The sequence below is a fragment of the Pararge aegeria genome, chromosome 8 (genome assembly GCF_905163445.1).
Source record: "Pararge aegeria chromosome 8, ilParAegt1.1, whole genome shotgun sequence".
Classification (NCBI taxonomy): Eukaryota; Metazoa; Arthropoda; class Insecta; order Lepidoptera; family Nymphalidae; genus Pararge; species Pararge aegeria.
The window spans coordinates 6,571,962-6,586,809 of NC_053187.1; the positions used below are offsets into that span (position 1 = coordinate 6,571,962).

General features: G+C 36.3%; 1 protein-coding gene across 1 annotated transcript in view; it reads right to left on the bottom strand.

Moving 5' to 3' along the window:
• The window catches only part of LOC120625788 (bifunctional heparan sulfate N-deacetylase/N-sulfotransferase), a 75,644-nt gene that overhangs the window by 12,062 nt on the left and 48,734 nt on the right, over positions 1–14,848 (bottom strand). Inside the window, exons 8-10 of the mRNA XM_039892995.1 lie at positions 11,135–11,297; positions 7,103–7,285; positions 4,183–4,412 (exon numbers count right to left, since the gene is read on the bottom strand). Coding sequence (XP_039748929.1) covers positions 4,183–4,412; positions 7,103–7,285; positions 11,135–11,297 — 576 coding nt within the window. The remainder of the gene's footprint in view (positions 1–4,182; positions 4,413–7,102; positions 7,286–11,134; positions 11,298–14,848) is intronic.

The following is a 14,848-nucleotide window of genomic DNA, read 5'->3' on the forward strand; positions in this document are numbered from 1 at the left end:
AAAACATCGCCTAAGTGCCGCCACGTGTCCATCACCCTTACCATTTTGCCTTAAGCCTCATATTACTGTAGTCTAACTACACGACCTTGCTTCTTAGCGGCAGAAATAAATATGGCGGTATTACTTTCTTAGACCGGCTGTCACAATAGCTCTACCTCTGCTGTGGTAAACACTGCTAGCCACTGACACTGAAAAAGCACATACTTTTTTACACTTTTTAATATAGCAGAACCAAACTGGTATACATAAGTGTCTTTTGGTGACTGGGTTTCCAATGAGCGTACTTATTTTTGTCTAAACTCCTGAGCGATTGAAATTAACAAAAAAAACTAATTAATACACTCGTATTACGTAGTAATACAAAACAACCAAATTCGTTCACTTTAATGTGTGAGTACACATTAAAGTCAAATAATTGTTTAGTTGTTGTTAAAAGAATATAGAGAATGTGTTTATACTAGTAAAATCCATTTCATCATAACATTTGCACATTGTTGACGTAAATGTGTTTTCTGGCGTATTCAGAGCGGAATAGTCAAACAAATAACTAAACAATGTAGCATAAATAAATACGGTGCAGATTGAATTGGGATCAAACATTTACATTACAATACAATAGTTTCGCTCTTTTACAACTGCCGTTCGATTTCGATTACTCCGGAGCCAGATATTGTAGAACCAGCAAATGAACTTGCACCGAACTTGTTAAAGTTCGAAAGTTTGGCACCGGCTGGCTTTAATCTATTTTATTTAGTAGGTAGTTAGAAAGAGCTAAAATTCTAACTGATATATAATTAAAACTGTCTCGATAATATAGTGGTTAGCATAGCTACTGTTCTTGAGGTATTGGATTCGATTACAGGGTTGGGCCGAGAATTGATAGGTTTCTCAGGCAGGAGGGGAAAAAAAATGTCTTACCAATTATTCATTGTAAGATCAACATCTCCTGAAGATGCTCCGGTTTCGGAGCGAAACGTGCGTAGAGGGTACATTGCCGAAGATCTGTTTGGTGTGGAGTATAAGGATTGAAGAAATTATAAATTACACCATACAGATTCTCCTGCTTTTCGCGGAGTATAGCAAATTAAGCTTAATTTTCATAATCGATCACCGAAGTTATCACTTCAGTTATAGACGTTGTCAACGGAACGATTAGCTAACTTTGCACAATAATTCCATTTTTCTGACTACAAGGGATTGGTTTAACGAGATGAAAGTATTGGCAGTACCTAGGTATGTTACCGACTTCAGATCAATTCTTCTTTTATAGCGAAAAATAAAAACCTACTTCAAGTATAAACACTTTGAATTATGTAAAGTGGACTACGAGTATTCGACTACAAGTTCGTTTCATATCTAGAATATTTAGAAAGCAATCGACTTGGCTTCTACAGGTAAGATCGAGTAATGGCAGGTAGATATTATTAAAGGGTAAAATATTGACCTTTTAGTATTTTCGGTGGAAGCTGATAAACAAACCAGTGCTAGACTACTTTTCAAAAGTGCCTATAAAGTGACCTACTTTACAGGCACTTTTGAACACTTTCTTACTAGATATACATTTTTTAACAAAAACAAAGCCGACGTCTGAAATAAATGTTCCAACTAAAAAGGATTTTTTTTTGTATAAATCAAGCTTGACTACTATGTGTTGAAACTAAATAACGGAGTTATATGCTCGAACATACAAATACAAAACATCCGAATGTTTAATCTTCTCCTTTTTGAAGGATGAAAATAATTGGAAGGTTGAAAATAAACGATTTCGTTTTTCAGTCTTCAATCTGTTTTACAGATGCATTTACAATGAAAATATTAAAAACAACAAAGAGGCTGCGAACAAGAACAATAAAGTGAAATAAAGCTTAAAAGCTGAGTGAACTACGCCGGAAGTAGAAAAAATAATATTTTACATTCGTAACAATTTTTATCGTCCATACGTGTCGAAGTGCCAGCTTGTACTAATAAGGTTCAAGGTTTGTAGCGCCGTGAGGGTACTTGAGAATTTCATATTTTATTCACGACCCTCATAGTCAACCTGCACGTAACATAAATCAGGTTATTTATCTTTATTATGTGTTGAGAAATGGCGTAGACTCGGGCGAATTACGGAGCACGCCATTTGTTGAGGCGCCAAACTAGTGTTACGACAGCTATAGGGTTCCCTAACTTGGTACAATGTACCGGAGGAAGGTTAATGTATTAAAAGTATATGTATCGGCATTATCATGTCAACCAAGGGACGTCCAATGCTGGATATGGATGTTCTACTGGTCTGCCTACCTAATCGGAGGTCTATCAACGCCGCGTTTCCGTTGGGAGGTCGCAATTCTAGGATCGTGGGACGCCAACGTCCATCGGTTCTCTAAGCTATATTGCCTCGCACATTACCACTTCAGTTTCGTGCCTACTTGAACTAATACTGTCATAGCTGTTTAATAACTGCATCTCTGGTTCTTTAGCAGATATCTCCACATTCCTAATAAATATACCAATAAATAAGCCAAGGAGTTTATTTATTATTTGAACGCGCATATTTCTTAACCTAGCAGTCGGATTCGCAAAAAATATTTGAAATAGCTTAATTCTTTAGTAAGATTGACATCACGTTACGATAGGCCAAAAGGATAAGAACGTGGCCGGGCGATGCAACACGGCAGGTATCGGTAGGTATATCGATAGAAATTCGATTGAAAGCTTGTAACGGAATTTCTTTTCCTATACGTGTTATATAGTACAGTGTATAGGCAGTACTTTCGAAGAAAAATACCTTTTTTTTACTAAGAAGTCATTAAAAACTTGTAATATTGCGGATACGGGAAAATAAAGATAAAGATAATATTTTATCGAGATTGGTATTAAAAAGAAAATTTTAATTGATATTATTCTGTGGATTCCATTAAAAGGTAAGTAGGTATTTTTCCCGAAAGTAATATTGGTATTTGCGCTGGATAAACAACCAGGTTGGCTTTGGATTCCTAGTAAAATCAATTTAGAGAACCATGTTGTTTACATTTACCCTGTACTTTTCATATGGTATCTACGGGTGCGGCTATTTGTAGAACTTATATGAACTTTACCAATAATTTCCTTCTAGACTATTCTATAAAGCCGATTACAAATTATGAGAATAATCATAGCATTTTTAATGTGGACTTTATAAAAGAAACCATCTCCTAGAAAAAAAAAACATACCTACTCGATTTGTATTTCTATTAAAAAATACTCGTGAGGCAGCCTCAGCACATATGGGATGGCGACGGGTCTACAAGGAACGCACCAGTGCCTCGCACAACGCACTTTTTGCTATAATAGCATTTTGTTCTACAGCAAGCAGCTGTCGTAGGGAACAGCCAGACCCAGTCTTAGCGAAATTATACCTAAAGCGGTGCAGGCGTAAATCGCGCGTCGGTGCAAACTTATTCCAGCACCGATTACTGATATATACTGATAGCGATGTACGTGTCTTGACGTTCGTATTTGTGATTAAGGATTCCTTCAACACATATACGAACCTCAGTGATTTGTTAGTGCACTGACCGCTAAATAAATCTTTCTGTCTTTGCTGCTTCGTTAAATGGTGCCAGCAGCACCTTACGTGAGTTAGCCCTAATTCTAATTCTATTCAGTCAGTGTATTCAGCTATATACAACTTATCACCGAGCTGGATTTTACAGAAATGCATGATAATGACGTCATCAGAATTCTAATAATTTGGCTGCATAGTGATGTTGTAATATTTTCTCTGACCTCGCTGGTCTATTGGATGGTTAAAAAGAACAAATCCCGCGCCAAAATTTCAGAAAAATTGGGTTTCGGGTTTCCACTCTAGAAATATATTATTGGAGTTTGTAGAAATTTGGGTTTATTCATAGCCTTATTCCTGTTATTATGTTTTAATCACACATGTGATAATGCAGTAATAATCATTAAGGTTCTTGAACCGCCATTAGAGCAGCGTGGAAGCTACGCTCTAATTGCCGCTCTTCTATAACAGGAGGACTGTACCCAGCCGTAGGCTATTAATAGGCTGATAATAATACAATTATGTAAGGCATTTTTTATGAAGATTAACGGAGAGTAAGCTTGTAATTCGTAAACTTTCCAGGATGTACACAGGTACAATAAATATTCTATAAAAAATCACATAGAATTTACAGTAAAGATGTAATAAAAACTTACCAGTCCAATCCTTTCAAATAGTTGTTATTATTGAAAAACTGCAATTCTTCGTATGTTGCCGCGCTCGGTAGGTTCGGCACCAAATTGGGATGCATCGCCAGGAAGGTGTAAAGTGCTGTGCTGCCGGTTTTCTGCGGTCCTATCACGAGGACCTTTGGCAGCGCGTCCAATGTGTCGCACGATTTGCTCTTCGCCCAGATTTTTTTGTGACGGATGTCGTCGCATGGATTCTGACAAATAAATTCAAAATATAATTCATATCCATAGTTGGGGTGCACCCGCGCATAAGTAAATTAATAAGTTGTTAGGACATGAAAGAAGGAAGATATTTACTGTACTCTTAGAGAAGTATATGTTAATCTAGGTCCTAAAGTAACCTATGCTACTCTCCGTCCTTTCATTTAACTCTATGACAAAAATCGAATAGTTTCTTCGATAGCGCATGACACAGGACAGCCAAACAAATAAACAAACTCAATTTCGCTTTTATAATATTAGTAGGTACTTATGAATTCTTAGAACAGATAACAAATTTCTAATCTTTATTGTTAGTATTACAGATTACTGATAATTCTTGTTTACTTAACTACATACGAATGTATCGTATGTAGTTATTTGAAGTTTATTATACGAGTACATTTTTCTCACTTAAAATTTTTGCCTGGCAAAGATCGTTACGAATCGATAATGCCGCCTTTATCATTCCATATCTTTTTTCTTTTATCTCCTTAAAATGCACAAAGAGTAGAGATAAATAAATATTTTTAACAAAGTAGGTACAGTTTTTAATCCGATTATATTAAAATTGAACAGTTACAAACATTGTACGTAAATTTTCATTTGGTAAAAAAATATCCAGGCCTCCGTAACAATAATGTATTCGTACGAGCGGATTATCCGTTTCGTATTCATTTATATAGTATTGAGTGGGCCTTATATTTTGCGAGCTCGACGTGAGGTAAAAATACCTATGTTTATACCGAGTACAAGTATGACATAAGTCAGCATGGGAATCAATTCTGCAAATTGAATCAGCAGCAGCAGATTAATGTCGATGAATATCTACATTTTATTTTATTTATTTATTAGGGAGCCAACGTGTATATAACCTATCTTAATATATGGACACATTTAAAAATTGTTTTATAATGCTGTACACTCCACTTAAAGGCTAACTCAGCATGCATAACACAAAATACACTCTCTTTGTTTACAACCAAATTTTGTCATATTTAACCGCTTAACAAAAGAAAAATAAAATGGAAAAAAAAATACTATAATAGGTACATACATAACGAAGAAAAAGATATTATATTAATGACAATTAAGTTTCCGATAATTTTGTGTTCGCAAAAATTTAAAAAGAGCAGAAGAAGGGAATATTGAAATTTGAAAATATGAGAATAAAGCTTAATTTGCTATATTCCGCGAAAAGCATAAGAATCTTTACGGAATTATTAATACGGAATTTATAATTTCTTCAATCTTTATATTCCACACCAAATAGATCTTCAGATATTTACTATCTTCTCTGGAACTGAAACTGGAGCATCCTCCGGCGATAGTGACTATAGTTACAACAAATAATTGTCCCCACCTTATCTATTTAGACCCCGCCTACCTCATTAGTACCCCTGACTATGTATAATAAAAGTGGTTTTCACCTTTATTAAACATTTCCAAGGGTCGTTTACGGTACAGGGAGGTAGCATATAAAACGTGTTGAGAAATTTAAAAAAATATTAATTTTCATAAAAGTGTGGATATCTAGCGAAAATGATTTGAACGGGCTTCACACCTGGAGCGGTTTATTGTGCGGAAAACAAAACACGGCATTCAGTGTCACTATAAAGACTTATCGAATCGCCCCGTCGCTAGATGCCCCTGAATATTCATTCACAAAGCTCTCGAGCCTCGAGGTTCAACAATAGACAAGCGTATCGCATTGTTATACCCGTCTAGTGCGTGGACACGCTTTGTACTACAGCTCTGTATAACACCGTCGGATATTCTAAAATCTTGTATAGCGTCCAAAAACAATAAAAATGTTGAACTTGTTTGCGTTTGTTTGGTTACCGGTTTTATATAAATTGAAAGTTGAATAGCTTTATTTTCTTTTTTCGTTTTTTAGATTGTAAATCCACCAAGCTGCATAGAAGCAGTATTTCGGGTATAAGCTCTAAGTTACTCTCTTCTATGGATTGTGACGATACGAAGCTGATGCGGATGATGGTGATGATAACTAAGTATTTGAACAATAGGAATAACTTTTTTTATTGCACGGCGTACAGTTTCGCCCTAAACTACAATCTTACCTGGTTGTAAGAGGTGGATGCGGTGGATGGGCTAACCTGTTAGGGGTATGACAATTATGTTAAGGCCGTACCCATAATCAGTGTCTACGCGACATAACTTTGGAACGTTAAATGGCTTGGCGGCACTTCTTACTGGGAAGGGCGGTAACAACGACTGAAGATAAATAAAGAAATATACTCGTACTACGACAATAAAAACATCGCCATCCAGTCCCAAAGTATGCGTAGCTTGTTTTATGGGTACTAAGATAACTGATGAATACAAAATTAATTATAATATAGCTATACATATACACCCAGCCACTCAAAAAACATGTTCATCACACAACCATTTTTCCAGTTGTCGGAATAAAGTGACAGCATTGGACTCGGAAAGGATGGTCACTACCGACTGCGCCAATCGGCCGTCTAAACCAAAGCATACCACTGAAAATTCTGAAAGAGAAATCGGAAGTAATCTGATCAAGCCCGTGACTTCCGACTTATAAGACATAAGCGCTCACCAATGCGCCAAGCAGGTCGAAATAAATGTCTTAACGAAGATTGAGTAACTAATAACTAATATATATGTGTATTAAATAAGTAATATTATTTAGTATACTCACGCCCCAAAGAGGGTTAAGCTCGTCAGGCCGTAGTTGGAAGTACTTCTCTGCGAGTGCGAGCGGAGGCGCGGACGCGAGTCGCACATTGGTCCAGCATCTCAGGAACTTCACGACAGACTCGAATGTGTACAGCGCCAGGCGGTCGTTGCCGTAGTTGGACATGTGCGTCATAAAAACGTTGATCTAGAGGAAAAAAAACCTTTAATAATTTTTTTTTATCATAAAGTTTGTGTTAGAAATATCTACTAAAAGTAACTAAACAAATGGGTATTTGATTAGTATCCAAAAATGTGAAATGAAACGAACAACTTTACCCACTTTTTTATGGATTTGATTGACGGACCAATCGAGTAACCCAAAGTGGCGTGCATTTCATACATGCACAAAAGCACTGCATACCCAAATTATTTTATATAAGTCGTATTGGAGGGGAATTTTTCGATTTTATACCATTTACCGGCTTTATGTATACCCTGGTCAAAAACCCTGTGCACGCCACTGGTAACCCCAGCCTATAAATAAAAAGCAAAACTTTACAGGGCATGCAAGTAACACATCCTATAAAGCACCGCCCCGTGCCCATCGACTTGAGGCGTAGGTGTTAAGCCTCATGCCTATAAATAACGCTGGCAACCACACACTTAAGACCTAGACACAGCATGGCAACAATGATGTTTAAAGGCAGAAATACGCATAGCGGTAGTACTTCCCCGGACGAGCTGTAACAAAAAGCTCCACTTCTGCTAATTTATTTACTTAAACTCACAAAATCTTTCCACTTAAAATAAATCATACGTAACTAACAATACTAAGTTTCATTCTTGACGGCCGACTGGCGCAGTGGGCAGCGAACCTGCTTTCTGAGTCCACGGCCGTGGGTTCGGTTCCCACTACTGGAATTTTTTTGTGTGATGAACATAAATGTTTTTTAATGTCTGGCTGTTTATTTTATTTTATTTTATTTTATTTATATTATTCATAAAAATATTCATCAGTCATGTTAGCGCCCGTAACACAAGCTACGCTTACTTTGGGGCTAGATGGCGATGTGTGTATTGTCGTAGTATATTTTTTTTTTCTATTCACATAGAAGCTAATTTGTGATATTGGATTAGTACCAAACCGGTTATCCAAAAAATATCCATTATTTAAATTTAAATTTATTCAGCACAATACATAATTTTACATTTATAATACAATATATAAAATAAATCTAATTATATAATGTAACGTATGTAGACAATAATAACACATGTATGTATTTCAACCGGATGCGGAAAATCCAATATAAAATGATCGTAAAGTCAGTGGCTGATAAAAAATCAAACAGTTAAAGACCAGCAGTGATTTCTAGTTCGGAGGTTATAAATGGGTCTCTACAGCCAACCTGGGCGGCTATCTTTTTTTACATAGATAAGAAAGCGATCACAACGTTCCATTGCCAAGAAGTTCAACGCAAACGCAATTTTTCTCAGTTTCAAAATCAAAATCAAATATTTCTTTCTTCACATAGATGGAATTTTTGATGCGTACATTACATGTAAAATATGACATAGAAATGAGTTGATGGAAATAACTAAATTCTTCAACTTAAAACTAAAGCTAACCCTCGTTACCTACGCGCGCTCACCTAAGAAGATGCCCACAACAAACTTAGCTGGTTTTTTTTGTTATCACCATCTCACAATAACTTACACCCAAGTATTTTTAACCTAGTCCTTAGTACTATAATTTTTTTAATTGAAGTACAAGGCAGATGGCCCACCCGATTGTAAGTTGAAAATCATCGCCTGTAAATAGAGTAACACTTCGCAGCCTGCGCAGGGTATGCAAAGAACACGTCCTTAAGACTGCCGCCCAGTGTCTATCAACCTGGGGCTTAGGTGTTAAGTCCCATGTGTCTGTTATTACACCGGCAACCACGCACTTCAGACCGGAACACTGCGATGGTGCTAGGCTGCCGAAATAACCATGTAACCAGTAGTCTTTCTCAAAATGAGCTCTGTTAAAAAAAAAGAGCTCTGCTGCTACTATGTTTACTTTTACTTTTTCTAGATACTAGATAAAGCCATTAGGTAATATGGATTTTTTAATGACAATTTCTAATCGTAGTTTAGAAAGTAAGAATACCTACTATTAAATTTGTGAAAATAAATAATAATAATAAATAAATATACTACAAGTATATAGCTTGTGTTATTGGTACTAAGATAGCTGATGAATATTTTAATGAATATAATACACATAAATACTTACTTATACTATACAGACGTAAATGTTTACTTCTGCTATATTTAACAATTTAAGTTATATTATATATATTACTAGCTGACCCCAGCGCCATCTGTCGGGCTGGTTTGTTAATCTAAACCATCCGGGGTGCCACCCAAACGCATACCGAAAAATTCATTCAAATCGGTCCAGCCGTCTAGGAGGAGTTCAGTGACATACACACGCACACAAGAAATATGTGTATATATATATATATATATATATTTATTGAGTTAAGTAATCAAGAAAAATAAGACAATCTTCTTATAGAATGTAACTCACTAGCGGGCCAAAGTTTCATTACTTCAAGCTTGTCAATAATAATTTTGAGCATAAAAGAGCGGTCAGTAAAAGCTCTTGTGTGGATAATCTTGCCATGTTCTTTTGGTTAATTGGCTTTTACCGAAATGCTAAGAGGCTTGAGGGCTAAGCTTTGTTACTAGAGGACTAACAACCTTAAGCCTCCCGCCAAAAAAAACACCTAGGCCCGAGCCAATTTGGGGGCGAATTCCGTAATTGGACTACCTAGGAAATAGAAATGAAATCTGTTGCTTTAAAAGTCGGCATTCGTAGTTTGTGCGTTAGGTATTTGACACGGGTTCATGTCTCGTTCCTAACCTAACCTAAATACTTGAATCTCCATACAAATATATATTTAGTCATTCATTCAACTTACACTTCACTCATAGCCAAACGAAAGCTTCATAATTTTCTTTGCTTATAAATCAAAACAACAAATACAATATACATTATCAGCAATAACAATTAATAATAGAGAATGTATATGTATAGTATAGTTTTGTAATAGTTTTAAACGATAGGTAGGTATATGATATGAAGATTGTCAATAAAAGTCGTCACTATAGTCGTTATATAACAGCATACGTACAGCAAACGCTTTATAGTAAAACAGTTGCTGCATTTAGAAACATAGTTCAAGTGCTTACATTCCAGTGAAGCACGAGCTCAAATTTGCCAACCACAATTTTGAATGCCAATGACCGCAGGAAGTACTGTCTCCACTTAACCTGCACTAGCTGAGTTATTATGGTTACGCTTCATAATTACCGCTTATCTGATGCAACCTTATTGTGGCTAAAAAAAACGTATTCCAGCTTATTCTTACACTCAGAATCAACATAAAAGTGACATGGATTTGGTGGCCGTACATTCAATTCTGTGGTCTTTGGGTTTTCAGTTATCAGGGTCTCTATGATGTTCGAAATAAAGACTATATTTCAAAATCATAGCTGGATGAAGATCTCATTGGCGCAGTATTTTTGTACTATCACGTTTTGTTTACATCTCTAGTAATAGCAGTTTCGTTTATGAAAAAAGCTCGGGTTAGAATATTCGGCAACGGTAACAGAGAACAAAATCCATTGACATTTCTTAAGCATAGATCAACGGGTACATACCACGATAATATTTTGAACTCGGTCGTTTGAATCGTTTGAACTCGGTCACGACGGGACCACGATCCATGCAACTGGGTCGAAATATCGAAAAATACAAAATATTATCGTGGTATGTACCCGTTGATCTATGCTTAAGAAATGTTGATTAACCACGAAAATCTTAGTTTAAAATCTTTAATCCATTAACATGTTAATAAGCGATTCCACGCGTAAACGTTGATTGGGTTGATTGACCGCTAGTGTTCGATCACATTGTTAGAAACTCCCGCCGAGTTACACACATACATATATCGATTGCCACTAAAATTCGAGAAGTTTTTTAATGTAGTTTAACTTTACTCACCGGGTTATTTATAAGGGTCTGGAACAACTCTCCACCCTGGATGGATCGGTCGAGACGCTGTCGTCCACCCGGGTACCGCTCCAAAAGCAACGTGTGTGTGAAAAGCCCGCACGTTTGACGCGGCAACACCATGACACCTCTGTGGCGGAATCCACGACGTAACCTAATATAAACGAATGGGATTGAAATTGCCAGTAGAAAAAGATATAATTTATTTATAGTTTTATATGAATAGTAATCAGCACTATAACTTTGACATATTACTTTCGCTCTACAAAATTAGAAGTAGAGCAATTAACTTTAAAAAAAAACTTAGAATTAAATATGCAAAATTTTAATTCGGACAAAGCTTCTCCAGTTAAAACTGGGTCCTCTGCGATTTAAATTCAGCCTGCATTTTCATTCATTTAAATAGCAAAGTAAACAAACAAACAGCACTCGGCATCCCGACTAGAATTCTCTTTTCAACAAATGCGTGGACATGAAAGAGACATAAAAAACCCTGACCACAACATGTTTACTTTACATATTTGACAATACAGGTTTATACTTTACGGTTGCGCTTAGGCGAAACATTGATAATTTATTCTTATATTTTTTTTGTTTGTTTCATATATGACTTCTGTTCAAATAATTATATGAGTTAAATAAAAATCGGTGATTGCATACAAGCAGGCGTTACTTTGCCGAACTCTATTATATATAATACAATACAAAGCGGTTATAGTCGAGTGCTTCGAACTTTTCGTAGTTATGTGCGTTTTTAATTTAAGCAATTGAAATATCGCTTGCTTTGTTGGTAAAGGAAAACCTCGTCAAAAATCCTGCGAGCCTGAATTTTCTCCATAGCGCTATCTCAAGGCTGTGAAGTCTACTAATCCGCATTTGGCCTGGGTGGTTTATTCTGAGAGAAGATCCGTGCCCTGTAGCGGGCCGGAACTTGGTTGCTAATGATGATTACATACAATAAACGTTAGGTCTAATTTGCTGTTGAGATGGAAATGGACAATAATTGATAATATAACAAATTAGAATATAAAGGAAAGTTTATTTATTTATTTATTTATTTATTTATTTAAGAGCACTAACAACATGCATATTACACGTTTTTTAAACATAGGACACACACAAACACATGGACTGATATGCACGTCAATGACAAGTGCACATAGCATTGACAAAGCGTCATATAAACTTAATTTGCAAAAAATAAAAAAAAATTAACACAAAATTTAACTCACCGATAAATGTTCGGTGAGGTTTTAAAAGTAGCTCCAGTGACAGGAGGTGAAGTAATAGGCTAGCATGGTATGGTCTGTTAGGAATATGTTTGTGAAATAAGAGATGGATGTATTGGGTGAAAGAGAATATGCGTGTAAAAGGAGTAGATAATGTGATGATGGCAGATAGAAATGAATAGAAAAATACCCACATATAATGACAACAAGAAGATTAAGGTAACTTATTTGCTAATTTGTTTATTAATAATCTGCGAAAATCCTAAAAATCTGTTAAGTGCATTTTATATATTTCTTCAATCTAATTACACCAAGTAAATCTTCCAGAATGAAACCTCTATAACGCATTATCAGTAGATGTTGACTTTGCAATGAACAATCGTTAGGAATTAAACTCAAGGTTTGATTATTAGGTCCCCATATTACATAATCAGGCGCAGGTTAGGTAGGTTGGTAATATCAATTAAGCTAGTAGATTTGGTCGAACATTGGTAATATCTGGACGGAAATGCGTGTACAATGCATAGTGAGACGTAGCCGCAACGCATCGCTTGCGGTGTATAGCAGTTTGCTAACCGCAACACGGTGCCCGCAACACGGTGCCAGCAACACTGCCCAATAATGTGGTGCCTATTCGCTACGAAATAATCTAAGGAAATTGATACTTATTCGATGACGATAGAATACTAATAAATTTTTAGTTTGGATAGAAAGATAGATAGCTATATACATTATTGCACATAAATTCGTTAGAAGCACTACAAATAAAGCTCTTAAGAAATTTACACGAACACCTATAATTACAAAGGCGGTTTTATTGCTAAGGCAATCTCTTCCAGACAACCGTCGGGGGTAACTCGTAAAGGCTAACTGCACACATACATATGAAATATAATGACCAGAAATAAAGCGATGGTGAATGGAACATCATGGTATAAAATGTTTAATATACCAAGATGTTCCATTCACCATTGCTCAAACTTCCAAAATCTATCCATGATTACCACGCATATTTGATTGGAGTGAGATCGATTTAGACCTTAGATAGGCTTCTCCAAAGCGTGTCGGTGGACATTAAAGGTTATTATTACATGATAGTAACCGAGACTGGTTTAATCCATCGTCAACTCGTAACTAGTGGGAATTTCTTGACAGAAACACAAAACCTTTTTTTTTTTGGGCCGACCCGGGAATCAATGCTAGGATGCTAACTTAAGTAGTTAGCATAAAGGCTGTTGACCAACCATTGCAGAGTAAGAATTCAGATGTAATAAGTGGATTGTTATTTATTTTGACTAGTTAATTATGACTAGGTATTGTGCCCATTCTGTTGTACACAAATGTCTCAACAAAACTAAATTAACAGGTCTATACGCAGGGCGTGTTGCCAATGATGACTTTAGGCCCTGAAACGTGTTCGCTTACTATGGGCCTCATAAGAAGGCTTTGATTTACTCAGCTTGAGATGGAGAGAGCTATGCTAAGATTACCTCTACGTGATCCTAGTGAGGAAATCCATATAAGAATTAAAGTTACAGACAGCTCAGCGTGTCGCGAAGCTGAAGTGGCAAAAGGCGAGGCACATAGCTGGGAGAACCGATAGACATTGAGGTTCCAACTTGCTGGAATGGCGAACCCGCACCGGAAAATGCAGCTTTGGTCGACCCCCAACGAGGTGGACCCACGACATCAAGCAAGTTGCTGGGAGCCCCTAGTAACAAGCGGACCAGGACAGTGGGTTTTGGAACTCCCTACACTTTTGTACAGCAGTGGACAACAATCGGTAGGTGTGATGAAAAGTAGGCCTATCTTTTTCATAATGCTCCCCGAGGAAAAGGATAGCTCTATTTTAAGGTCTATTAATTTAGTTTCGTTTAGAGATTGTGATGTGTGCAATGAGAACTGGCGCTAATTTCTTAATGAAAACAGGGACGGGTTTTAGTTTTTTCGTATACCTAGTAGGTAAGTCAACCCGGGAAGATTATTTAGAAGACTGGTCTTCACGACTGAAATTTATTGCTGGCCGAAAAACCGATGTACATAAGGTTCGTTGTAATACTTTAGATTTCCCAAGGCTACATCCCAGGCATAATAAATTTTCACGATGACATTTACGTATTTTCATAAAAAATTTGGAATAGCTTTCGATATTTCTGATAATAATAATGTAATGGATGATCTTAGTAAATATCTTAGGTGTATAGGTATTACGCTAGTTGTATGTTAAGAAAAGTCGTTTCTGAGAGTGAAGTAACTTTTTGAAATAATTGGGATGGAGTCAGTTTTCGTTGCGCTTTTTTTTTATAGCGTCTTCTTGTCTTATTCCATATCAAATAAAAATACTATAAAACTAAAATGAGTAACGTTCGAGTGGTCATTTTTTGTTATTTATCTACCTTCCTAAGAAAATGTTATGAATTAAATTCTGCTTGGTGGTATATCACTAGAGTTCGTACCTATACTTTTATAGGTGACC